Source organism: Chrysochloris asiatica, unplaced genomic scaffold (assembly GCF_000296735.1).
Source record: "Chrysochloris asiatica unplaced genomic scaffold, ChrAsi1.0 scaffold00289, whole genome shotgun sequence".
Taxonomy (NCBI): domain Eukaryota; kingdom Metazoa; phylum Chordata; class Mammalia; order Afrosoricida; family Chrysochloridae; genus Chrysochloris; species Chrysochloris asiatica.
The window spans coordinates 3109068-3136989 of NW_006408807.1; the positions used below are offsets into that span (position 1 = coordinate 3109068).

Consider the following 27922-nt stretch of genomic DNA (forward strand, 5'->3'; position numbering starts at 1 on the left):
ATATTGTTACAGAAAAAAGTGTGTAGGGTAGATAGCCATGTGTAGTTAAAAAGCGTGGGAGCAGAGAATAGGAAAATACTAAAGACACACATTTGTGGTTTGTATATTCATAGACTATGGACAAACACAAAAGAGACCTTGATGGTGTCTGTTTCTAGGGTGGGAAGTTTGCGAGTTTAAGTCAGGAAGGGAAGAAAACTTACTCTCTACTGTTATAAAAATTAGTTACAAATAATAGAAAATATTTTAAGTTCCTTAGATTAAATCAACATAAAAAGTCTGAAGTTCTTTCAGTTTTACTGCTACGAATCAAATGAATGTTACCTTTCCACTCTTCTATTGCGTGCTCCCTTTCATCTAATTGCTTGTCAGGGATCTTTGGTGGTGGCTGAAAAACCAAGACAGTAACAATTGAGTCTGTCTATTGAAAACAAATAACATTCTTATAATTATTTGAACTTCTAGTCTAATGGATGACTAGTAACATACATCATTAAAGCAGGATTGATCAATTATCAACAACCTTATGTAGAAAGACTAGTTTTGGAAGACTTCTTCACTTCAGGGAAAATGGATGTTTAGTCATCCTTTTCTTTACCTCTAGCTTTTAGAATTGTCACATTTTATTTACATCCTGAAAATTTGTAGTGCGTTGTATACAAACAATTATTTGTCTTATACCTAAATTAGGGGTCCTCATATGCTGGACTGAAATGTTAACTTGAGCCACAAGGTTGGCAGTTTGAACTCCCCTATACGGGGTCGCTATGGGTCGGAACCAACTCGAGAGCACTTAACAATAACAACATACTTAAATTAGGATGTTCCTCAAAGCTAGGAAACCCTATACGGGGTCGCTATGGGTCGGAACCAACTCGAGAGCACTTAACAATAACAACATACTTAAATTAGGATGTTCCTCAAAGCTGCTCAATATTGTAGCTCCTCTAGTCAGGTATCAAAGATGAAGGCAAGGGCCATGAGAAGCAACTTTATTACGCATAGAAAGGTGTGTGGAAAGGTCCCTGAGTGATGTAATTTATAAATAGTTTTGGCTGCAAAGGGACAATGTGAGTCACTCCAGGGCCACCTTGAAAAAGACCTAGCAATCTACTTCTGAAAAAGTGATTCGCTGAAAATTCTATGGAGCACACTTTTACTCTGACACACATGAACTGTCATGAGTTCTAATTGAGTCAGCAACAGCTAGTGGTGGTGGTGGAAAGTACTTGAATATATTCATTAGTAAAGGTACTCTTTATGCAAAACCAAAAAAAAAATAAATAAAAAATAAAAAATAATCATCTCTAATATATATAAAAGAATGAGTCAAAAATTATCCACACTGCAGTGACATTAAAACGCCTAAGTCCATGGCTGATGACAACATTGAGTGTGTACGGGAAATGATTCTGTCTAACGATGAGTGACAGTGGATTATGTGGCAAATCATTTGCAAATCAACCATGGCTCTCCCCATGAAATAATCCACTACAGACTTAAATTTAGAAAAGTCTGTGTATGATGAATACTAAAGCGACTCATGAAGGAGCATAAACAGAGCTTTTGGACATCTGAAAACAAAATTTGGACCAATATCTAAAGGTAAAGTTACTTTAAATAAATTTTTACTGGTGACAAGACATGGATTCATCACTGAGAATAAATGGCAGAGTATAGAATGGAAATATCCTGAATCGTCGACCAAGGAAAACTTCAAAAATCAACCATCAGCTGGAAAATTGAAGTTTTTAAAAAGTTTTCAGGGATTCTCAAGGGCCAGTATCAGGAAAAAGATTCAGCAATCAATAGTGCTCATTACTGTGAGATGCTTACTGAAGAGCTAAAGGCCAAACTTCGGATTAAATGCATAGGACTGCTATCCAAGGGCACTGTGATCTTGCATGACAATGCATGTCTGTGCACCTCTACCCATACTTTTGATAATCTGCAAAAACTTCATTTTGAGGTTTTAAAGCATCCTCTCTATAATCCTGATCTTGCTCCATCAGACTTTCACCTATTTGGTACCCTGAAAGCAGCCCCTCAATGATGAAAATTCACTTCTGGTAAAGAAGTGCAGATAGTGGTATATTTGTGACTTGCAGCTCAGCCTAAAACATTTTTAAATAAAGGAATAAGAAGTGTGCTGACAGAAGGACAGAGTGAATTGAAAAGCAAGGAGATTATGTTGAAAAATTATGTATCTGTCTTTTCTAAAAGTTGATTAAAAGAAATTCTACAAGGCAGAGTATGGATAATCTTTGACTCACCCTCGTGTATTTTTTAAAGTCCTAGCATGGTACTGTAGGATACATAATGGACCACAAGATCAGCATGAACTGCAAGGTCTGTAGTTCAAACCCACCAGCTGCTCCTTGGAAACCCGGTACAGGGATAATATGATTCGGATCCAACTCAATGGCACTTAACAACAACAACTATATTTTTATTTTAAATTAAAAGGTATCCTGCAAACTCTAACTCTGACTTTAAGAATGCAATATATTTCTCAAACATTACGAAAAGAACTTACAGCTTCTGCTTCAGAAGGATCATACCAGACATTGATATAAGGGTGCTGGAGAGCTTCATCTACGGAGATCCTTTTAGATGCATCTATTACCAGCATTTTTGATAGCAAATCCCTTGCCTGGCTGGCTGCAAAAACAATGATGTTAATGTACACATCATCTTGTAAAAGTTTCCAAATTATCACTAAATTTCAGAAACGACACATTAATTTCTAAGGTTTATTTTAAAAAATAAAAGTTTTTACTACAAAGTCAGATCAAATATATGTTTAAAGTACATAAAATTAAGGATAAATAATTAAAACCTCACACTGGTCTACTGGGTACAGAGATAACCTTGGGTTATTCACACAACAATTTGAATGAGCAAATACACACAAAATTAGCTTAAATGTATATATTTATAAAAGGTACCTTTAAGTTTGTTGTGTTCCGAGTCAGCTGGGAAAAGTACATCAGGGAAGAGTTTCTCAAAGCTATACCCAGCATATTTAGGTCTGTTTTCAACATAAGTCCTGACTGTTGGTTGCAGTTTCTTCATGAATTCAGGGCAGGGTGTTCCAAGCTGTTCAATAACTTTATTCCACTGATCAATATCTAATATCATACTGCTAAGAAAAATACTCCATATCTAATGTTCAACATATTAATAATAACCATATTAAAATAATAAGAAAATGGTTCTTTAAAAAATGAAAAAACGTGGCAGTTAAAATGTTAACTTTATTTACTGAGTATATGGGTGGTATGGGTGTGCGGGGAATGGAAATATACTAGTACCAATTTTACTATAAAAATGGAAGCTGAAACTCATAGGCTATAAATAAAAATTGTAAGTGACTCAAAGAATAATGGTAATTATCACCCAAAGGGATACTAAATGCAAATAGCACATGATTCTAGAATATAAGATTTGCCTTTTCTTCCAACTTATCAGAAAATGTGAATGCGTTTCCTAGAGAGTAAGAAATATTTGTATAATGAATCCTGTCTTTGAGTTTTCTATAACTAACAGAAAATGCTACAATAGGAAAAAAATGATGACTATGGAAAAAAATGGCATTTTTGTCATTCTTTATTTGGATTACATTAATAACTAAAAATTTTAAAAAGCTAAGACATCTGAAACAGACTAGTATTTTACTAATCTGTAAAAGTTAGGATACCTTGAACTACTGTCATCAAATTTTTACATTCTAGGTATAAAACAGTGACTATGGCTTTTCTAAATCTTTCTCCTAAAATTTTATGTGTTACGAGTTGTTAAAGACACCACAGACCACTGTTAATACATACGTTAAAAGTATTCAGACAGATAAAAAGCACGAATTCAAGCCTAATCATCTCCATACAAAAATAATTGCTGATGAAATTCTCAGATCAAAGGAAAAATGGTATGTTGGGTAATGAGACAAGCAAAAGACAAAGTACACAGAACAAAACAAAAGGGGTGAAGAGTTAAAAAAAAAAAAAAAAAAAAGGATGATCAAAAGTAACATACTATTCTAAAATTCATATCAAATCTAAGTACTTCTAGACTTACTCTAGTATATAATTACTAGCAATTCTTAATGCAAGCCCTGATTTATGATTTAGGTTAAATAAGTCAATTCAAAGTCAGCAATTATACTTAAAAAGTTTTCAGAATTAACATATGAAATAATTAATGAAGGTAAGGAAAGTCTATGCTAAATAGCTGGTGGTATTTTGAAAGAGCAATTTAACATTACTTCATTATTTATTAGTAATGTTGTTAAGTTCCAGCCAGTTGATTCTGACTTATAGTGACCCTATATAGGGTTTCTGAGTAGCAGCTGGTGGGTTTGAACTGCCGACCTGTGGTTCACTGTCTAGTGTTGATCCTACAGCGCCATATCAGGAGACCTTATTGATAATATAAATATAAAACACATTATAGCTGACCAAGCTATGGTGTTGTCCTACATTTTGACCTTTAGAAACTATATTCTAGGCCAAAGATAAGGATACGATCTGTACCTGGGAACAAAACACCACCTTTGATCATTTCTCCCATGATGCACCCAACTGACCAAATGTCAACTGAAAACAAAATGCAATGACATTAACATAAAGATTTTGGTTAAAAATTTAAAAACTATATAAACATTAAAAAAAAAATCACAGACATTATGTACAGTTTAAAATAATAAAAGCAGTATAAAATAAAAATGAGTGACAGTGAATGGGCTCTGACTACCAGCAGAGACTGTATGGCCTACTGCTAGGTGCAGCCTACAGATACTGCAGCTTTTATGTAAACATATTTTTGAACTCTAACAGTCACAAACTTTTATATATGCTTAAATAAAATGTTATGTAGGAATATGGCATATTAATTTTTATTAGAGAACTTAAGGAACTTCATTGTCTAACTAATTAAACTGCTGCAGCAGCACAAGGATACAGTCCCTTCCTGGAAAGAGGATTTTGTGGCAAACCATTTCTCCCATAATGCACCCCACAGACCATAAATCCACTATATGTTTGCAGCACAAAAGGAAAAGCAAAGCAAATGGTCATTAAATCAAAGAAGCATAATATGACGGTATTTTATAACAAGAGCAAAAACATTACAAAAATAAAAAAAAGTGATTTTAATTTTAGTTAATGGAATAAATTTTAAGCAAATTATTTCCCAAAAGACTTTAATTTACAAATGAAAACACAGTTGCCATTTTTTCCAATGCATCTAATTTTAAAGCGAGAGATATGCACAGAAATTACATAATTAAAAAGCCTATCCATTTTGTACTTGAGAATTTATTGATAAAATATAGAACAGAACTAAACACAAACTTTGTAAATAAGACAGAAAATGTACATTGGGTAGCAATATTGTAGAAATGAAATCTTTCTATTATTCTGAAGTTCAACTGTGCATATAGTCTTTCTTTAAGTCAAATAAGGAAAAGAATGAACAGAATTAGTGGAGCACATTAAAATATTTAACACAGACTGATGTCTGATAATAATTACAGTAAAAAGTTAATTTAAAACTAGATTTAATAAATTTATGTAGTTGAGACATGCTTTGTTTATTCTGAATTAAAAGTCCAATTATTTTCTCAACAACATCATGCTACATTTACCCTACTGCCCCTAAAGAAACCAGTGCATAGAGAATGAACAGCTAATCCAATTTAGAAAACTTAGTAAGAGAAGTCTCCAACCTAAATTTTTGAAACCCACAAACAATACTGCTTCTGGCTGAAGTTTGTTTAGTCTGGATATAGTACAAAAGTCCTCACAGACAGATTAAATAGCTAGAGTCTCCTAAGCAAATTTACTGACCTTCACCAGTGTTCAATGCTGAAAATAATTTGCTAGACATAAAAAGAGGCAATTTGGGGCTTTCTCTCTGTTTTATTAAAACTAGTAACATACCCTCAAATTTATACCTTTGAGTTTGAATATCAGCTAAAAAGGGTAGAGTATACATATGAAGTTCAACAGGAGAAGGTCAGTAAATTTAAAAGGAAATTAAAAGGAAAAGCATTAGAAATTTTTATTTAGTTTTGAAGGTTATAGGCCAAAATTCTTTAGGAGCAAGAAATGGATGTTATTAGACAGAAAGGAGCTCTAGTAGCGTAGTGGTTACCAGTCGGGCTGCCAACCTCAAGGTCAGCAGTTCGAAACCACCAGCGGTTCCGCAGGAGAAAAATGAGGCGTTCTGCTCCCGTAAAAATTTAAAGCCTCGGAAACCCTGTGCAGGGTCACTATGAGTCAGAACCGACTCTATGGTACTTAACAACAACAACACCACCCTTTACACTACTTCAGTGCACTTAGAAAATAGCTGTTCTTTCTGCTATGTTACTTCATAGTAGAGTCTTAAGAATAAAACTGGAAATAATTTTGGAAAGCCTATGGAAGTAACTGATATGGTGGTGTAAGATAAGCACAGGACTGCTAACTGCAAGATTAGCAATTCAAACCCACCAGCTGCTCTCAGAAACCCTATATAGAGCTGCTCTTGAGTTGGACCGACTCGATGACACACAACATGTAAGTAAAGTTTCCCTAAAATCTTACATTAAAATACATACAAATCCTTTAATATATTTTAGTATGATTCAACTTTCATGAAAATGTAATATTCATAAATAAGCTCATAAGAAAAAATTTCATAAGTATTATATTGGACAAAATCAATTACAATGAAGTATTCCCTACAGATTGGTAAAGAATTGAAAACTTCAGTTAAATATCCAGAACACAATTTATGTTGCTGTTGTTAACTGACATTGAGTCGGTTCCAATTCATAGTGAACCTGTATAGGGTTTCCCAGGAGCAGTTTGTAGGTATGAACCACTGACCTTGTGGTTAGCAGTCCACTGTTTATCCTATAGCACCATATCGGGACTCCGCAACTTAAGGTGTAACCTTAAAAAAAAAACAAAATATATTTGAAAGCTGCAATCATGAGAAAAGACATTGGTGATTTCATTGAAGGATTTCTAAGACTATGATAAGCCATATTCATACACAAAACGAGCTTTAAATGCTTTATTGTTTATTCCAGCAGGGAACCTTCATTATTCACCAGCTTTGAAGAATGACATTATTGTAGCTCTTGAAGTTTACACTAAGTGCTATAACTACTAATGACACTGAATTACTCAGCTGATAACTGTAAGTTTAATAGCAGGTAAATTAACTCTCACATTTTATGCTGGAAAGAGGAAAACCAATAATTCTAGGCAAGCAAACAGCATATATGTGGGGGCTTCAAAAAGTTCTTGGAAATATTCCATTATCTTTTAATTACATTTTTTCCACGACTTTCTCAACCCCATCTTGTATTCATTTTTTGGGGTCACAGCAGCAAATTTTTTAGTTAATGGTAGTATAGATGATATGTGTATTTGTATTTAAAGAAACAGGGACCTAAGTTTTTCCAACTATTTAGAACAAAATGTACAGTTACTTTCAAACTCCTGATACCTATTTTAACAGTGATACACATTTACCTGTGCAAATCAGCTTAAATGTTCACATAAGACATCTGGTAAGCAAAATAAAATAATTAAGAACAAAATCAAATACATAATGTTTGCTGACCGTTTTCTTTGTAGCCCATCCCTAGGATGACCTCTGGGGCTCTGTAGTAGCGAGTCACTACATAAGGTGTCATCATGAAACTTGTTCCTGCTGTTCTGGCCAATCCAAAGTCAAGAATCTTCAAAGTGCAGTCTGATTTTACTACTATATTACTGGGCTTTAAATCCTTTACAAACAGAACAAAAAAAAGACAATAATAATAATAATAATAACAAAATAACCTGCTATGATATAGATATATCTAGCAGTACATAATTGTTACTCGATCACTTCCAAAACAATCCACGTTAATTGTTAATCTCTCTTTTATAATGGATCTTAGTGTATGGATTTATCATAATTAAAATATTAGCTTTGTGGACTTTTTAAAAAAAATCATGAGTACTTAAGAGTTATTAGAGAATCTAGTAATGTTTTATTTACTAGAAATTATGCTTAGCTACAACTTTAGCTCAAATGGAGTAAAAAGGATTTGAAAAGGTATCTCAAAGCATTTACAGTCATCTACATATTGTATTGCCAGTATTTTTTTTTAATCACTAAAAGCTTTATATAGAAACTATGGATCAACAATGGGTTACTTTGCATATTGTATTGATGATGTTCAATTATAAAGGACCCAAACACTCTTTTGATCACTGATTTGCCATGTGAAACCACACAAATTTGCTTTCAAATTTTTCCTGCATTAAGGTAGGGCAGTATTGTCTTGGTGTCACTGATCCATATAATTACTTGCTGCTTGATGCTATTAATGTCTTTGTGAAGAATTTTCTATTTGGCCCATTGAAAGAAAGGTAGCAACATGAACATTCATAGCTTCATGCTAAAAACATTGTCTCTTAGCTCCACTGAATCCTATTTTGAACCAATGAGCCAATAAAGCAAGCAAGCATAGACCCATAACACAAACACATACCAATGTCTGTACTGGTATATAGTATTTAGGACTTTAACTCATATATTAAGTATCAGTCATTAATACAAAAGAAAAAAACAAACAAACAGCTGGCCTTAAAGACAAAGTTTTGTAGTGCTTACATCCAGAAAAGCATTTATGCGATCTGAGATATTTTGTCAGGTCATCATGGAATATAATCTAATGTTATTGTCATTGTTAAGTGTCATTAATTAGGTTCTAACTCATAGCAACACTGTATAATGTTTTCGAGAAGCAGCTGGAAGGTTTGACCTTGCAGTCAGCAGTCTAGTGTTTATCTAGCAGCGCCACACCAGGACTCCATATAATCTAATGCTGCTGATATTAATGCAGTAGAGTTGTTTCCAACTCATAGCGACCCTGTATAGGGTTTTCAAGGATTGCCTACTGAGTTAGAATCACCGAACTTATGGTTCAAATAGACTCTGCAGTCCACTGCATTATTCTACAACAATCTAATAGTATTATGAAATGAAACATAAAAAGACAGCATTAGGCTTAGTGAAGGAAAATATGAGAATTTTCATTACTGCTATTCTATAAACTTAATGTTGCTAATATTGCCAACAAGGCAACACTGCATGTTCAAGAATAAATACTACAATCTTAGAAACTATTGCAGGGAGCATGGTGACTCTATATGGTAAGCACTGGACTATGAATCAGGGGTCTGTAGTTTGAACCCACCAGCTGTTCACAAAAGAAAGATGAGGCTTTCTGCTCCTGCAAAGATTTAAAAGCCTGGAAACCCTATACAGGACCACTATGAGTCAGAACAGACTCAACAGCACTTAACAACAATACCAAATTACTACTGCAATGTCTACAGTGATGATTAAAGATTTTTTTTTTGTATTAATATATTTTAGTCTAGAAATAAGACACTATTCTTAAGTATTTTATTTTGGAGGAATTAAAATATATTTATATCTATCTATCTATCTATCTATCTATCTATATCTATGTACATACACATATACATATATAGACACACACATACACACATATATATATGGAATACGGTGTGGTACTATGGGTTAATGCACTGGCCTGCAAAGTCACTTTCAATTGTGAGGTTGGTGGTTCAAACTCACCAGCTGATCCTTGGAAGCCCTATACAGGGTCACTGTGAGTCAGAAACAACTCAATGGCTCCAACTCTTAGTGACCCTGTATACTCTATAGGGTTTCTGAGGAGCAACTGGTGGGTTTGAACCATCACCTTGTGTTTCAAATTGATCTTGTGGCCCAGTGCTTATCCTACAGCGCCACTTTCACTCCCTCTATATAAATATACAATGTATACTTTTTAAGATGCTAGTAAAGCTGATGAATATACATGAGGATAATTTTGAAAGTAAGAATCTGTTAAAGGGCAGCGGAGTCCAGTTAACATTTGGTAGCGTTCCATACATATTTCCAGGCCACTTTAAGTTAAGAAAGAGCACATGATTAGTTCTAGTTAACAGGATCCAAGTAGGAGCAGATAAGAGATAGGCTAGAGCAGAGCTTCCTCATATCATCTCTCCCTCTACTTGGTTATCAATAACATTTCAGAGTGAACCCTCTGTCAGTGGGGGTAGCTGAGCATCTATATAAACCAGAGTTCCAGTCCCATGCTCCAGACTACCACAATCAGCACTGGACGTACAGTGTGGGAAATACCTGTTAATTAAGCCACTGAGAATTCTTGTTTCCTCATTAACTCAGTTGTTGTTGTTGTTGTTAAGTGCCGTCGAGTCGGTTCTGACCCATAGCGACCCTTTACAGGGTTTCCAAGGGTGTAAATCTTTACGGGAGTAGAAAGCCTCATCTTTCTCCCGCATTAACTCAGTATAACACTCAAATTTACTGCCACTGTAATTAGTGCCAGGAATAAGGTGTTACTATTATAAAACCACAGGATCATGGAGTTGAACAGCAGGCAGCAAGGAAATGAACATCAATGGTTAGAAAGGTGATCCAGGTCATATAATAATATAATAGCAAAATATTTCATGGAATTGTCACCTGCAATAATCAGGAAGTGGAGTACTTGCACAATGAGCTCTAAGCTCTAGAACAGGATGTATTAAAACAAAATTATATATATATATATATATGGCTTATCTCTTTTCTGTTTTTACTAGAACACAGCCATGCCCATTCACTTTCATATCGTCTATAGCTACCTTCATGTTACAACAACAGACTGAAGTAGCTGTGACAGAGACTATAATCCATAAAATCTTACATATTGACTATCTGGCCTTTACCAAAAACAGCTACTGACTTCTGCTCCAGATGATACTGGAAAGCAAAGTCTTAGTAGTGTGTATTGGTGACTGACTATTGGCTACATTTGGTAAGGTACTACAGGAGAAAGAGACTTGCACGAACTTTACAAGAATTAGCCGTTTTAAAAGTAGAAATAAAAGCCCAAAATTTAGTTTGTAGCAAAGAGAGTGGTGCTCACAAACATTCTAAAATCTTTTCTTCCTCAATTTCCCAGGTCCCTTATAATCCCTAAGATTAGTGTAGCCAATGGACTGTAAGCAGAAGAGATGTATGTCACCTCTAGGCTGAAGCTTAAAAGAGATAGAATACACCATTTAGCTTTCTCTTCTCATGCCACAGTAACCGGCAACACTTTAGATGGTAGAGCCTCATTCAGGTTGGACCTCTGAGTCTCAGCCCAAACACTGACTTGCACTGGACCCCTATGGGAAGAAAGTTCAAGTTATACACAATCTCAGACCAAGAGAAGTACTAGCATAGGGTAAGTAGAATCTAAAATGAACAGTAGAGAAGGCAGATGAATATCAATCAATGTCTGCAGAAATGGGGACTGTAATTCATTCCATGATCCCTGGAAAAGAGATCTAATAAAATTCTGGAGAAACAGCTTCCAGAACTTATTATATGAAGAAAGTGAGAACAAATGACACAAAGGGTGGTCTGTAATATGTGTGCTGTGATGTCAGCTCAGAATTGAGGCACTCACTTACAGTTTCTGGGAATGTTGATGGCTGACACTTTTTAGCGTATCTTTCTCTAAGAACTGCAGTCAGACACTGAGAGTCACCTTTTCCAAGGACATACCTCTTCTAGGACTTGCATAAAGGAAAGCACAGTCATCAGCTGAGGAATTTAGCATAACTGCATCTGAATTCAATTTTTTCCCTCTACCCAATCTGACTTCCTCTACTCCCTCAAGATGGCAATAATGAGAGCATGACTGAATACATTTTTAATATGCTTATTTCCATCCCTCAAGACTGTTTTTCAGCAGCTTGACCTAACAAGAAAGCCTATTCTTTGTCATAGGGAACTGTGGTACCTTGATATGGCTTTCTGTGCAAAATCTTCTTAATTTCCATCAAATGATTGGGTAGAACCATGCAAATTTAGGGTGTACAGGACTCTAACGCTGGGATTGGATAGTTTGCTATCCCACTAGGTTTAAAAGGAGTCATCTCAGAAGCAGGAACAGATGATCCCAGGGCCATCTAGAATGAAGAGCATGAGTGGAGTGTGAGATCTCTGCTTAGAAAAACGACAACAACAAAGGTGGGGCAGAGCTGGTGGCATGGAAGGACAGAGCACCTGTGTGCTTCTAGGCCCATGAACTGAGTAAAACAGTGCCTACAGGCAGGAGGTTGGCTTGCAGAATGTGCCCTCTGGCACTTACAGACTGGCTAGAGGAGCTTTATAACACTTGCCCCAGCAGGGCAGACGGTAACAGGGCCACATTGCTGAGAGGCCAGAAACAAGAGCAAGGTGTACTTGCAATACAGCAAAGCAGAGGTGTTTCTGATCCTGACCCTGTTCACTTCTGTAATAAACCCCCTAATTGTGAGGACTGTGTATGAGTTCTGTGTGGTCACTGAATGGATTCTTGAACCCAGATGTGAGCAGAGAGTGATAATAAAGATGAAAATAAAGAAAGTTGTAGAGTGGAAGCATGTCTGACACCTGCTTCTTAAGAATTGGCCTTGAGCTAAGTTTGAATTTGATTCTTCTTCCCCCTTGTGAAGCCAGAAGAAATCAGACAGGGCATTCATGCTATTTTTACAGTTGTTGTTGTTGGTAAGTGCCATAGAGTCAGTTTCGACTCAAGGCGACCCCATTAGCAGTCAGTCTATTGCTTGTCAAATAGTACCAAACCAGAACTCTATTTCTTATCAGTAAGAGACAATTTCTTATCAGTAAGACATGAGACAGAATAGACTTGATGGCACAACAACAAAAAGGCAGAAAACAATGGGATGATATAAGAGGGGGCTTTAAAGTTAGTGGGAATTTGCCATTAATTTTGAATTCTATTTTCCACAAAATTTGGAAGTCCCCTCACTTTTGCAGAACAGACACCAATACATCTCTAATTAGGTCAATTTTATCACATTATGTATATTTTCTATAGTTTTACTTTACTTTTACTACTTATTTGTTAATGTTATTTCGTAGTCCAGTTCTATTTTTTGTAGTTTTAGCCTATATATACTTGCCTATGTATACCAACATATACGAGGGGGCTTAAAAAAGTCCATGGAAAAATTCTATTATCTTTTAATCCTGTGTTTTCTACAAACTTTTTTAAAGCACCTTTGTATATAATAAGAATCCTAGATGGAGAAGACACAAAGAATATATGAAGAAATAACGGCAGATAACTTCCAAAATTTGGTAAAGACATAAATCTATGTAAGATGCATAATCCACAAGACATACTATAATCAAACTTTTCAAACCCAAGTATAAAGAGAGAATCTTGGAAAGTAAGAAGAGAGAAGTAACTCATCAAATACAAGGGATCTTCAATTACGAGCTAGTTTTTTATCAGTAAGAGAAGAAACAATGCGATAATATTAGGAAGGGGCTTCAAAAAGTTTGTGGAAATATTTCATTACCTTTTAGTTCCACTTTCCAAACTTTTTCAAGCCCCCTCATATTCAAAGTGCTGAAAACAACAACAATAAAAATTGACATTCAATAATTCTATATCCACAGATGGAAAATGACAGAAAGGCTGTGTTGGACTGACAACCAACAAGAGGACACAACAACTGGAGATTAACATACACAGCAACAACAACCAGAATTCAAAACAAAATGACAGGAATGAAAATTGGGAATCAGAGATGTTAATCTATGATCAGGACAACTATGAAGTGAAAGAAGGAAAAAGTATAGTTACAGATTTCTAGGTGGTTAAGTAGCGCAGGTAGATTTCAAGATAAAACAAAGTGTTCTAAAATGGGGAAGAAATTAATAAAGTATAGGGTAACCTCAAAGAAACTTGAAAATCAAGAAAAGGTCACTTTCAAGATAAGGGGAAGTGAGGGAAAAATGGCAACGAAGCTGCGAGCTAAGCCCTACCACATTCAATAGACTCCTGTGAACCTAGGTGGAGACCTGGTTGGCCAGCAGTTTGGACATCAATTGATTAAATGCACCAGTCATGAGACAGCATAGCAGAATGGATACGGTAACAGGATCCTTCAATATACTGTCTACAAGAAACACACTTTACACACAAAGAATAAAACAATGAAAGTTTCAAATACATAAACAACTCTAATATATGTGAATAAAGAAATAGACAATTCTACAATAATAGTAAGAGTTTTTAATACACTACTTTCAAAAAAATACATATCTACTAGAAAGAAATTTAAACAAAGACAAAGAGGAACTAAACAACACAATCAACTTGACCTCACAGATTTGTACTCAACCCAACAACAGTATAATATACATTCTTTTCCAGTGTACAAGGAATGTTCTCCTGAACATAAGGCCATCAAGCAAATCTCAATAAATTTAAAACACGTCAAAATACTACAAACTTTCTTGTAAGATGACAATTCTATAAAATTAGAAATCAACAAAGGAAGACCAAAGAAATCCTCTTCTTATAAGTTACTGAATCATAGATTAAAAAAAAAAACAAAATTAAATAATTCTCTGAAGAAAATGAGTAAGAAACACAACATGCTCAAACCTATGAGACATAAAATGCAGTGCTGACAGCCTTGGATTATCAAGACTCTATGATATAGGGATCAAGACATAAGCTGAAGGGGTAAAGGAGAGGAAATATGATGTTTGACTGTTCACAAAAGGACAAATATTCCATAAGACCATTATTGTAAAAGCTTAAGATAAGATGTCAATATTAAAAGAAAAAAATTATTTGTTGGTTACCAGCGGTAAGGAGAAGGGTCAGTAAGGTATAGATAGGTTGGGGATAGTCACATCATAGCTTGGGTTACGGGGAGGGCAATATACAAGGAAGAGGAGGGCAATATACAAGAAAGGAGGGGTTGAAAAACTAGGAAGATAGGGGAGCACTTAGGTAGGTTTTTATGGGCTAAATGGGACAGAGGCAAACAGTGATGTATATTCAATGTTGGAACAACAGGGCTATGTGATGCAGGGATCGAGACATAATTTGAATGGGTAAAGGAGGGGAAAAATGTTAAGCTGCCTGACTGTCTTATGGATATTGGTTTCCCTTGCCTACTACTGTAAAACAGACATTTGAGTGGAATAGAAAGGAATATCAGGAAATATGATTACAGAAAGCTTGTATGCCCGTCCTCAGCCTACAACTGATTGGAATAACTAAAAGGAGTTCGATAACTTGCCCAGTGAAATGGGCTTCTTGTGGAGCCTTTGTAGAGTATAGGGCCTTAGATGGAATCCTGAACCCTATCCAGAACCTTCTGATGTGAGACATTCCCACTTGAAAGGACATGCAGACCAACCCAGAACAGCTAGAGGAACAGAAAATACTTATTGAAAGAAAGACCAACAGAAAAAATACAAAACAAAACAGGAGACTGTTTGGCTGTTAAAAGAACAAGCAAGTTATTTGCCTGGAACCCATCAAGGCAAGCAATCAAGTCCCTTCAGGACAAACTACCTTTTTCAAGACTGTAACTCAAAGAAACACACGAGCAGGCTTGTAAGTTTACTGGTGACCACGTTTGTCTACTTGGGAGTGGAAGTAAGGGAAAGGCAGTAAAGAAGACATGGCTTGAGTTTGCCCATGTCCCATAGACTGCTGTTGACCTAGAGATGAAAGAGAGAAGAGGAAGGGCTGGTTGGTCCAAAGTCTGGGGAGACTTGGTAACTCCTGAGCCCATGGACAATGACCTAGCCATGGCGGGTGGGGGAGGGTAGAGCTGGGAGTGAAGCATCCAACTGATATGAAATGAGGGCCCAAACTTGAAGATAGCAGTGTTTGACCTAGCTTGGAAACCTTGATCAGAACTCAACTAGAGGAAGATAAAGAAATTGGATACAGGAAACAAGGTAAACTGTTACGAAGTGATGAACTTGACCTTTACTTATGGATGCTGAAAATACCAACTGAGAGGGAAGGAGTCTTCACATCAGTAATCAAGCTTATCACTTCAGTACACAGGATTAATAGGGATGGGCAACTTAGAAATGGATGTCTAAAATGGGGAAAGCTATAAAGGTTACAAATCGGGATGCTAATCTCATGGTCAGCAGTTCAAAACTACCAGCTGTTCAGCAGAAGATAAGGCTTTCTGCTCCCATAAAGATTTATAGCCTTGGAAACCCTGTACAGGGTCGCTATGAGTCGGAACCGACTCCATGGCATATAACAACAACAACATAAAGGCACAAAGTGGCTGGCTTACAAGTTTTCAAGAGGATGTTTAGTTTCGGGGGTGGGGTGGAGGTAGAATCCCAAATGAATAGTTTTCACATTGTCTATATGAGTATGGTGAAAAGAGTAGGGGATTGGATTTTTTTTTTTTAATTCAATAGTGAGTAATTGTTATCATGACTAATTGCGGTTGTCACAACTATAAAGGTAGAAGTGGTATAACAAAAAAGGGGGAGTAGCTAATTTTGCATTCCAGGAAAAAAGGACCCTAGTACCATCAAGAGGGAAGAGCAAGACCAGAGCCTGGGATCCTAATCAGAGAAGCAGCGACACCAGAGATAGAGGCATAGGTGATGGCATGGAGAGATAGGGCATCTGAGGACTCTAGACTCATGGAAAGAGAAAGGCTGTGTATTGGCAGGCAGGAGGCTGGCTTGCAAAATTTGTCCTTTGGTTGTTTAAATGATTGTATATTCCTACGTGTTTTTGTGTACATCAAGGGAAAAAGGGGAGGAATAGAGGTAAATGCTGTTGCCAATAGTACATGAAGGGAATTGTAATCATTGCAATGTAGCAAAGTGGGATTTGCTGATGGCAAAACCGATTTTCTGCACTGTAAACTACCACCTAATTCATAATAAAAGCTTTATTTAAAACAAACAAACAGTGCTGTGAGGGCAATTTATAGCAATAAATGCACACGTTCAAAAGGAAAAGAGAACCAAAATCGTTACCAGAAAAAAAAAAAAAAAAAAAAAGATAGTGCAGAAATAATGAATTAGAAAATGGAGCAATATAGAAAGAATAACAAGATAAGAAGTTGGTTCTCTGAAAGGAGTTAAAAAAAAAAAAAGCAAATAAAAACAAAACAGTGGTAAAAGATGCAATTAACACACAAAAAAAACTGTATGTATGATGTCACAACATAATGAATGAAAAGAAAAAGGATAGTAACAGAATACTATGAAGAGCTGTACCACAACAAATGGATACATTTTTAGAAAAACATGGCCTATCTAAACTAACATAATGTGAAGTAAAAAACTTGAACAGATGTATAACAAAAGAAGAAACTGATCAGGTCATCAAGAAACTTCCACCTAAAAAAAGTTCAGGCCCAGATGACTTTCCAGGTGAACTTTACCAAACATTCTGAGAAAAGCTGACACCAATTCTACTCAAAGTATTTCAGAATATAAACAAGGATGGAAACCTTCCAAATATATTTTCTGAAGTGAGCATAACCCTCATACAAAAACCAGTCAGGGACATTTAGAAAAGAAAACTATAGACTAATATCCTTCATGAACATAGATGTAAAAATTCCAAACAAAATCCTGTTGTTGTTGTATGTGTTATCGAGTCATTTCCGACTCACAGCGACCCTGTACAGGGTTTCCAAGGCTGTAAATCTTCATGGGAGCAGAAAGCCTCATCTTTCTCCCCCGGAACAGCTGGCAGTTTCAAACTGCTGACCTTGCTGACCCCTCATTAGGGGTCTTCCTCTTTTTCTCTGACCCTCCACCTTACCCAGCATGACATCCTTTTCCAGCGACTGTTCCCTCCGGACAATATGTCCAAAGTATGAGAGAGAAGCTTAGCCATCTTGGCCTCCAAGGAGCACTGTGGCTGCACTTCTTCTAAAACAGATCTATTGGTTCTTTTGGCAGTCCATGGCACTTTCAGTATTCTCCTCCAACACCACAACTCAAAGGTATCAATTCTCCTACAATCTTCCTTATTCACTGTCCAGCTTTCACATCCGTATGAGGTTATTGAAAATCCCATGGCTTGGGTCAGGCGCACCTTAGTCCTCAAGCTGACATCTCTGCTCTTCAATACTTTAGTTGATCCAAGAAGAAAGAAGTCCTTGACAACTTCAATCTTTTCTCCATTGATAAGAATGTTGTTTATTGGTCCAGTGGTGAGGGTTTTTTGTTTTCTTGACATTGAGATGCAATCCATATCGAAGGCTGTGCTCTTTGATCTTCATAAGTAAATATTTCAAGTCCTCTTCACTTTCAACAAGCAAAGTTGTATCACTGGCATATCTCAGGTTGGAAGAAGTTGGTAGAATTCTTCAATTTCAGCCTCACTGGCTTTAGAGGTTGCTGTGTAAATTTGAATAATAGTGGTATTAACTGGACTTCCCAATATGAGCATGGATATTATCTTATCATAGACAGCATTGTACCTCATGACAGATACATGACAGATATGTTCTTTTTGATGATAAATGCGACACCATTTCTCTTCAACTTGTCATTCCCGGCATAGTAAACCATGTGTTTTTCAGATTCAAAATGGCCAATACCAGTCCATTTCAGCTCATGAATGCCTAGGATACTGATATTTATGCATTCCATTTCATTTTTCAAAATTACCAATTTTCCTAGATTCATACTTTGTACATTCCATGTTCCGATTATTAACAGATGTTTACAGCTGTTTCTCTTCATTTTGAGTTATGCCGCATCAGTAAATAAAGGTTCCGCAGGCTTTACTCCCACAGGCTTTGCTCCATTTGCTCCTCTACTTTGAAGAGGCAGCTCTTCCCCAGCCACATTATGAGTGCCTTCCAACCTGGGTGCGTTCATTTGCTGGCATTATATCTGACAGTGTTTCTCTGCTATTCATAAGGTTTTCAGTGACTAAATATTTGGAAGTAGTTCGTCTCTCTTTCTTCCTTCATCTGGAAGCTCATCTGAAACCTGTCCACTATGGGAGACCCTGCTGGTATTGAAAATAACCGTGGCATAGCTTCTAGAATCACAGCAACTCACTAACCACCACAGTACGACAAACTGACAATAGGACAAACTGACAGACTTCTTCAATCTGAAATTGATTAAGCATGTTATCAAGATGTATTGATCATTACTGGCGATTGGAATGCAAAGGTTGGAAACAAAGAGGAAGGAATCAGTAGTTGGAATATAAGGCCTAGTTGATAGAAATTATTCTGAAGATCACATGAGAAAATTCTGCAAAACCAATGATTTGTTCATTTCAAATACCCTTTATAACCAACATAAAAGACGACTATACACATAGACCTCATCAAGTTAAATTGACTACATCTGTGGAAAGAGAAGGTAGAAAAGCTCCATATCAGCAGCCAAAGTAAAGCCAGGGGCAGATTGTGGAACAGACCATCAATTGCTCATATGCAAATTCAGACTGAAGCTGAAGAAAATGAAAACAAATTCATAAGAGCCAAAATATGACCTTGAATATATCCCACCTGTATTTAGAGATCATCTCAACAACAGATTTGATACATCAGACACTAAAGACCGAAGACCAGAAGAGTTGTGGGATGACATCAATCAAGAACATCATACATGAAGAAAGCAAAAAATCTTTAAGAAGACAAGAAAGAAGGAAAAGGTCAAAATGGATGTCAGAAGAGACTCTGAAACTTGCTATCCAACATAGAGATGCTAAAGCAAATGGAAGAATTGAGGAGATACAAGAACTGAACAGAAAATTTCAATGGTCAGCTCGAGAAGACAAAATCAAATATCATAACAAAATGTGCTGGAGTTAGAAACCTAAAAGGAAAGAACACGCTCAGCATTTCTCAAGCTCAGGGAACTGAAGAAAAAAAAAAAAAACCTCGGCTTTTCTTATTGAAGGATTCTCTGGCAAATTATTGAATGATGCAGAAAGCATCAAAAGAAGATGGAAGGAATACACAGAGTCACTGTACCAAAAGGAAATGTTGATGTTCAACCATTTTAAGAGATAGCATACAATCAAGAGCCAATGATACTGAAGGAAGAAATCTAAGGTGCACAGAAGGAATTGGTAAAAAACAAGGCACCAGGAATTGATGGAATACAAATTGAAATATTTCAACAAAGTGAGGTGGCCTGGAAGCACTCTTTCATCTATGGCAAGAAATTTGGAAGAAATCTGGCCAACTGATTGAAAGATATCCATATTTGTTCCCATTCCAAAGAGAGGTGACCCCAAGGAATGTGGAAATCATTGGACAATATTTTTGATATCCCATGTGATTAAAGTTTTACTCAAGGTAATACAGAAACAGCTGCAACTATATATTGATAGAGAACTTCCTGAGGTTCAAGCTTGATTAAGAAGAGGACGTGGAATGATGCTGATGTCCGACAATGCCTCTTGGATGAAATCAGAGAATACCAGAAAGATGTTTAGCTGTGCTTTATTGACTATGCAAAGGCTTTCAAATGTGTGGATCATGACAACTTAATTGTGCTCATGAGGAGTCTGTACATGGACCAAGAGGCAGTTGTTTGAGCAGAACATGGGAACACTGAACGGTTTAAAATTAGTAAAAGTGTGCAACAGGGTTGTATTGTTTCACCATACTTATTCAACCTGTATGCTGAGCAAATAATCTGAGAAGGTGTGATATATGAAGAAAAATGTGACATCAGGATTGGGGGAAGACTCATTAACAACCTGCGATATGCAGATGATATAACCTTGCTTGCTGAAATTAAGAGGACTTAAAATACTTACTGAAGAAGATCAAAGACCACAGTCTTCATTATGGAATGCAACTCAGTGTAAAGAAAACAAAAACCCTCACCACTGGACCAATAAACAACATCCTTATCAATGGAGAAAAGACTGATATTGACAAAGACTTCATTCTTCTTGGATCAACTATCAACACTTATGGAAGCAGCAGTCAAGAAATCAAATGATGTAATGCATTAGGCAAATATGCTGCACAAGACCTTTTTAAAGTGTTGAAGAGCAAAGATGTCAGCTTGAGGATGAAGGTGCACCAGACTGAAGCCATGGTATTTTCAATAACCTCATCTGAATGTGAAAGCTGGACAGTGAATAAGGAAGACTGTAGAAGAACTGATGCATTTGAGTTATGGTGTTGGAGGAGAATATTGAAAGTGCCATGGGCTGCCAAAATAACAAACAGATCTGTGTTGGAAAAAGTGCAGGCAGAGTGCTCCCTAGAGGCCAGGATGGCCAAACTTCATCTCTCATACTTTGGACTTATCGTTAGGAGGGACCAATCACTGGAGAAGGATATCATGTTTGTTAAGGTGGAGGGTCAGAGAAAAAGAGGAAGACTCCCAGCGACATGGATTGGCAAAATGGCAGCATCAATGGGCTCAAGTGTGGCAACAATTGTGAGGTTGGCCCTTGATCAGGCAGTGTTTCGTTCTGTTGTGCATAGGGTGTCTATAAGTTGGTACCAACTTGATGGTACCTAACAACAACAACAACAACAACATTTAATACTGTGTTAGAAGTATTAGCCAGAAATATAACAGAAGATAGAGAAGTTAAAAGCATGCAAATTGGCAAAGAAGTAAAACTTTCCATATTTGCAGATTATATGATCCTACACAAAAATCATTTGGATATCCCCATACTAATAAAGACAGTTCTGAAAAAGAAATAAGGAAAATAATACCGTTTACAATGTTGTTATTGCTAAGTGCCATCTAGTCAGTCATGACTCAGAGCGACTTTGTACAGGGTTTCTGAGGAACTGTTGTTGAGCCTGAAACACATACCTTGCAGTTCAAACTGATTTTGCAGTTCAGCGCATTAATCCATAGGGCCACACTGTTTACAGTAGCCACCCAAAAGGTAAAATAGTTAGGAATAAATCTAACTACAGAAACAAAAGACCTATACAAAGAAATCTACAAAACACTACTACAAGAAATCAAAAGAAACTGACAAAAATGGAAGAATATACCATGCTCATGGATAAGAGAACACTACCATTATGAAAATGTCAATAGTATCCAAAGCTATATAGAGATATTATATAATCCCAATCCAAATTACATCATTCTTTAAAGAGATGATCACAAATTTTACATGGAAAGGAAAAAGACCTTGGATAAGCAGAGCACTTCTTATGAGTAAGAATAAAGTTGGAGTCCTCTTATTCCCTTATCTCAAAATTTACTACACAGCCACAATGGTCAACACAACCTGGCATTGGTACATTCAAAGACACATAGATCAATTGAACAGAACTGAGAACTTCAAAAGTAAATCCATCCTCATACAATCAACTGATCTTTGCCAAAGGGCCAAAACTCATTAAATATTGCTGGCAAAAGTGAGAACTGATTTGCAGAAGAATGCAACAAGACCTATACCTTACACCATATACAAGAACAAACTCAACATGTAGTAAAAATAAAAATGCAAAACCTAGAACGATAAAGATCAACAATGAAAAACGAGGGACAAACTCAGGGGCTCTAATATATGGCATACACACACTGTTAAACATTACAAAAAAAAGTGTAAGTAGTAGAAGACACCTCCTAAAAATTAGAAACTTGTGTGCATCAAAAGATTTCACCAAAGGAGCCCACAGATTGGAATATATATATATATATATACAATAACTCATCAGACAAGGGGCTAATATCTAAAATTTATAGAAAACTATCATAGTTCTACAAGAAAAAGGCAAACAATCCAATTGAAAAATGGGCACAGGAAATGAACAGACACTTCACCAAGGAAGAAATACATGCAGTCAACAAATATACAAAGAGATCTTCACGATCATTAGCCACTGTTGTTGTTAAGTGCCGTTGAGTTGATTCCGACCAATAGTGACCCTGTATAGGGTTTCCAAGGAGCAGCTGGTGAGCTTGAACCACTGACCTTGCAGTTCAAACGACTCTGTAGTCTGACCCATTATCCCACAGCACCACACCAGGACTCCATTAGCCATTTACAGAGATGTAAATAAAAACAACAAGAAAATATTACCTCATACCAACATTAACAGCCACGTTTAAAAAAAGAGAAAACAATACGTGGTGGCAAAGGTGTGGAGAGACTGGGATTCCCCTACATTGCTGGTGGGACTGTAAAATGGTTCAACCACTCTGGAGAAAGGTATGGCGATTCCTCAGAATACTGGAAACAGAAATACCTTATTATCCATCAATCCCTCTATATGGCATATATCTGTAAGAAATATGAGCCAGGACACGAATAGACATAAGCATAGTGATGTTCATTTCAGCACTATTCACAATAGCAAAAAGGTGGAGACAGTCTAAGTGCAATGAAAGAATGGATAAATAAACTTGTTATACACACACATTGAAAAACTACACAATGTTGAAGACTAATGATAAATCTGCAAAACACGTCATAACTTCGAAGAACCTGTAGGACATAATATTGAGTTGAATTAGTCAATCACAAAAGGTTAAATATTGTATGAGACTAGCATAGTGGTTACGAACCAGGCTGCTAATCTCACGGTCAGCAGTTCAAAACTACGAGCTGTTCTGTGGAAGAAAGATGAGGCTTTCTGCTCCTGTAAAGATTTACAGCCTCGGAAACCCTGTACAAGGTTGCTAAGAGTCAGAACCGATTCCACAGCACATAACAACAACAACTATTGTAAAAGCTTAAGAAAAACATTTCCAGACTAAAATAAACATTGACTGTTACCAGGGATGAGAGGGAGAGGAGAGTAATTCATTGGTTAGATGATAGACACAAATTAGCTCAGGTGTCAGGAGGGCAACATACAAGGGAGATTGTGGCAGAAGAAAAATTAAGATAGGTGAAGGCCCAGGGAGATATGCATGGGTTAAAGGTGATAGATGTAAATAGTGATCTATTCACAACCTTGGAACTACAGTGTTCTGTGAATAAATACAGGACTGAGACACAAGCTGAATGGATAAGGAAAGAAGAATGGGATATAAATATTTATATATCTCACAAATACCTAAGAGTTTGAAAGAGAAAAAAGAAACATTCTTTGATGGTTGCCAGGGGTGGGAGGGAAGAGAGAATAGTTCACTTGCTAGAGGTAGACATAGGTTAACTCGGGTGATGGGGAGGGCAATATACAAGAAGGGGCAAGGCAATATACAGGAAGAGGGCAGTTGGCAGAAGAATGATGACGACAGGTGAAGACACAAGAAGGGATTTAAGGGTTAAAACAGTTTGTTCTAGTTAAGTGCTGTCAAGTCAGTTCCAACTCATAGCAAACCTGTGTATGAGCAGCTAGTGAGTTTGAACCGCCGACCTTGCAGTTCAAACCACCAGTGCACCACACCAGGACTCCAAAAGGGGATACAACTCAGGAACAACAATGGTCTGGGGGTAGATATATAGATACCAAAAGGATACCACATGCTGAATGGATACGAGAGGAATAGAGGAATGTGTGTATATGTATATGTTGTGTTAAGTGACAACCAGTTCCTTCAGACTCACAGCGACCCTATGTAGGGTTTTCACCAAGTGGCTGGTGGGTTTGAACCGACTACTTTGCAGTTCAAACTGACTTTGCAGTCTAGTGTTTATCCGACAGCACCACAACCAGGATTCCATATGTATATGTATCCTGGTTGTGGCACTGTGGGATAAAGCACTGGACCAGAAGGTTGGTTTGAACCACAAGGTCCATGGTTCAAACTCACCAGCCACACCTTGGAAATCTTTTACAGGGACGATATGAGCTGTAACCGACTCAACAGCACCTAACAACAACAAAATATGTGTTTGTATGTATGTATGTTGTTACTAAATGCTGTTGAGTTGGTTCTGACTCATAAGTGACCCTGTTCCTGAGGAGCAACTGGTGGGTTTGAATTGTTGAACAGTCCAGTGCTGATCTTACAGCGCCGCACCAGGAGTCCATATATATGCATATATATGTATATATTTACATATCCCACAGAGATAAAAAAAAGTTTGAAAGAGGATATTGGTACATGAGTATTTGCCTTTCCTATAAACACAACTGTGAATGTGGTGGAACATACAGCAGGCAAAATGATGACTACTTCTTAGATATTATCAAACACCTTAAGGCAATGAGTGAGTAGCTGACCCTAGAGGCTCAGGACCATAGTTTCAGGGGACATCATGGTCAACTGACATACACAGTCCACAATGTTTTACATTTTACTTTGGTGAATAGTGTCTCGGAGATTAAAGGCTCATGAGTGACCATCTAAGGTGCAGCTATTGGTCTCTCCATGTACAGAAGGAAGAAGAGTGATGAAAGTTGAAGATGCTTGGAATAAATTAGCCCAACAGACTAACAGAGCATGTGAACATCAGTCTCCATGACTCTGAGACTAGTAGAACTCGATGGTGCCCTGCTACCACTACCAACTGCTCTGAAAGGGATTCCATTAAAACATCATGGACAGAGTGGCAGGACGTGTGGAACAAAATCCAAAATTATTTTTTATAAAAGGACGGGGCTTACTGGTCAGAAAGAGACTTGAGGAACCTGAGACTATGGACTATTACCTTCCTTCAGGTCTGGAAAGGAACTCACCCTCCTGGCCCAACTTTCAGCCAAGCAGTAGATAGGTATATAGAGGCAAAAGCAACACTAGTAAGGTATGCTCATTATGAAGGACAGAACGGTCAATCATTCAAAATCAAAGGGACAAAGGTGAAAAGGGATAGGAAAATGGAATGGCAACAGGAACCACAGAGAGGTAGCTGGATGACTGTTCTTCCATGGAGAGGATTGCAATAATTGAGATGAAGCAAAGTGTATAATTTGTTGAACATAAAAGTGATCTTGTCTGTAAGCCTTCACTCTATTCATAATAAAAAGTTAAAAGTAGTAATAACAAAGTAATTGTTGTTAAGTGTTGTACAGTATCTACATCCAACAAAACTATTCTTTAAAAATAAAAGAAAAACTAAGATATTATCAAAAAAGAGAAGATAAAGTTTGCTGCCAGTATACCTACCCTTTAAAAAAACCAAAAGGAAATAATCCAGGTTGAAATCTAAGGATGTTAAATAGTCCCATGAATCCACACCAACAAATAAAGTGCAATGGTTAAGAATCTCTGGTGGCACTGTGGTTTAGGCATTGGGCTGCAAGATAACTAGTTCAAACCCACCAACCACTCTGCAGGAGAAAGATGAGGTCTGCTCCCATAAAGATTTAGTCTTGGAAACCCTATATAGGGTCACTAATAGTCAGAATTGACTCTATGACAGTAGTTTTGATTTTTTTGGTTTGGTGAAGATAACTATAGGGGTAAGTACAAAATTTAATATTATTGTAATTTTACTTGTAACTCCCTTTTTCACTTCCTTTAATTATAATTAGAAGACAAATACATAAGGCAGTTTAAAAATGGATCATACAGACCATGTCTGGCTTTCTCTGACTTCACCAGGTTTAAGAAAAATCAAACTCAGCATTAGCTCTTGACTAACGTCTTTCCAATTACGAAACTAACAAACCATCCTACAGCATTCTATATATCTCAGTTGGATTTGATCATTAATTGCAGTGGCCACACAAAACTCACAAATAATACAATTATGGGGTTTATCAGAAGTTAATATAGACTGCAGTTCAGGATTAGAAATATTAAGGATAAAATTCTATAGCCAGGAAAGCATTTCTTCTCTGCAGTGCCCATGAGCTGGCCTCTTTCTGGCATTTGGCCCCTTAGCCTGGCCTCTACCCTGTTCCAGTAATGTCACAAAGCTCTTTTAGCACTGCTCATAAATTCCCAAACGGTATTCCACTCTACTATAAGCTTCAGCTTGAATGTGCATAGCTCTAGCTTCCTGGGCCAGCAAACCTAGTTTCCCAGTAAAGTGCCCAGAAGCACCCAGCTTTCCTTGCTCGTTGGGCTGGGAAACCTACTGCTCTGTCTATGCTCTGCTTCATTGTGGCTGCTGCCCCTCTTGTCACTCCTCTGGTGCCACAATTCTTACTCTTGGGACAGAAGGTCTAATACAAAAGGACCTCAGGGTTCAAAGGATGCAATCCATTCCTAACTTTTCTATATTGTTGGTAGTGAATTCCCCTGATTCTGCTTCTGATATGACTAAATTTTTATACAGCAGGATGGCAAAATTCACCAATTCCCTTATTAGATTTTCAGTGATTTTTGTTTTAGGAATTAGAGTTAAGGTTAGGACTACAGCTAGGTCTAGGCTGAGCCTAGGGTTTTGTTTAGTGTTATGGTTATGATTAGGAATAGGGTTAGTGTTGGGAGTCCTAGGACAAGTACTGGAAAACGAATCACAAGGTTGGTAGTTTAAAGCCACCAGTCACTCCCTGGAAACTATATAGTGTTGTTGTGAGTCGGAACCGACCTGATGGCAGTTCTTTGAACAGGAAACCAACAACAGCAGACAACAACCTCAGATTAATATATATGACATTATCACTCAGAACTCAACCCACATGTAGAAGTATTCAAAGTAAACCAAGCATACAACAAGGGTTAGTGTTAGGGTTAGGGTTGTGGTTGAACTAAGACTAAGGCTTGGTCAATTTTTTGGGTTACAGTTAGGTTACTTTTTAGTTTTTTTCTTGTAATCTACACAATTTACTCTTCATTTGGAAATTCTGTAACTACAGTATTCATTTTACTTGGTGTTATTTCTTCTTGCAAACTGATAGTTCTGGTCCCTACTTTCATTCATTCTTGCATGCTTGGTTTACTTTGAATACTTCCACATGTGGGTTGAGTTCTGAGTGATAATGTCATATATGTTAATCTGAGGTGGTTGTCTGCTGTTGTTGGTTTCCTGTTCAAAGAACTGCCATTAGTATTTTTTTGAAAGGTTGGACTGGTTTTTATAAATTCTTTTAATTTCTGTTTAATTGGAAATGTCTTAATTATATATCATATTTGGGGGACAATTTTGCTGGGTATGATTCTTGGTTGGCAATTTTTTTCTTTTAGAGTTTTATATATGTTCAATTGTCTTCTTGCCTGCATGGTT

At 36.8% G+C, this 27922-nt stretch overlaps 1 protein-coding gene across 5 annotated transcripts in view; it reads right to left on the reverse strand.

Moving 5' to 3' along the window:
* MAPK8 (mitogen-activated protein kinase 8) overlaps positions 1–27922 on the reverse strand; it is a 135855-nt gene that overhangs the window by 45851 nt on the left and 62082 nt on the right. For 2 of the 5 annotated variants that reach the window (XM_006874609.1, XM_006874610.1), the window contains exons 5-9: positions 7618–7783; positions 4524–4595; positions 2949–3131; positions 2537–2661; positions 325–388 (exon numbers count right to left, since the gene is read on the reverse strand). In XM_006874609.1, coding sequence (XP_006874671.1) covers positions 325–388; positions 2537–2661; positions 2949–3131; positions 4524–4595; positions 7618–7783 — 610 coding nt within the window. Of the gene's footprint in view, positions 1–324; positions 389–2536; positions 2662–2948; positions 3132–4523; positions 4596–4959; positions 5032–7617; positions 7784–27922 lie in introns of all 5 variants that reach the window. The other 3 variants (XM_006874611.1, XM_006874608.1, XM_006874612.1) reach the window with 2 other exon arrangements.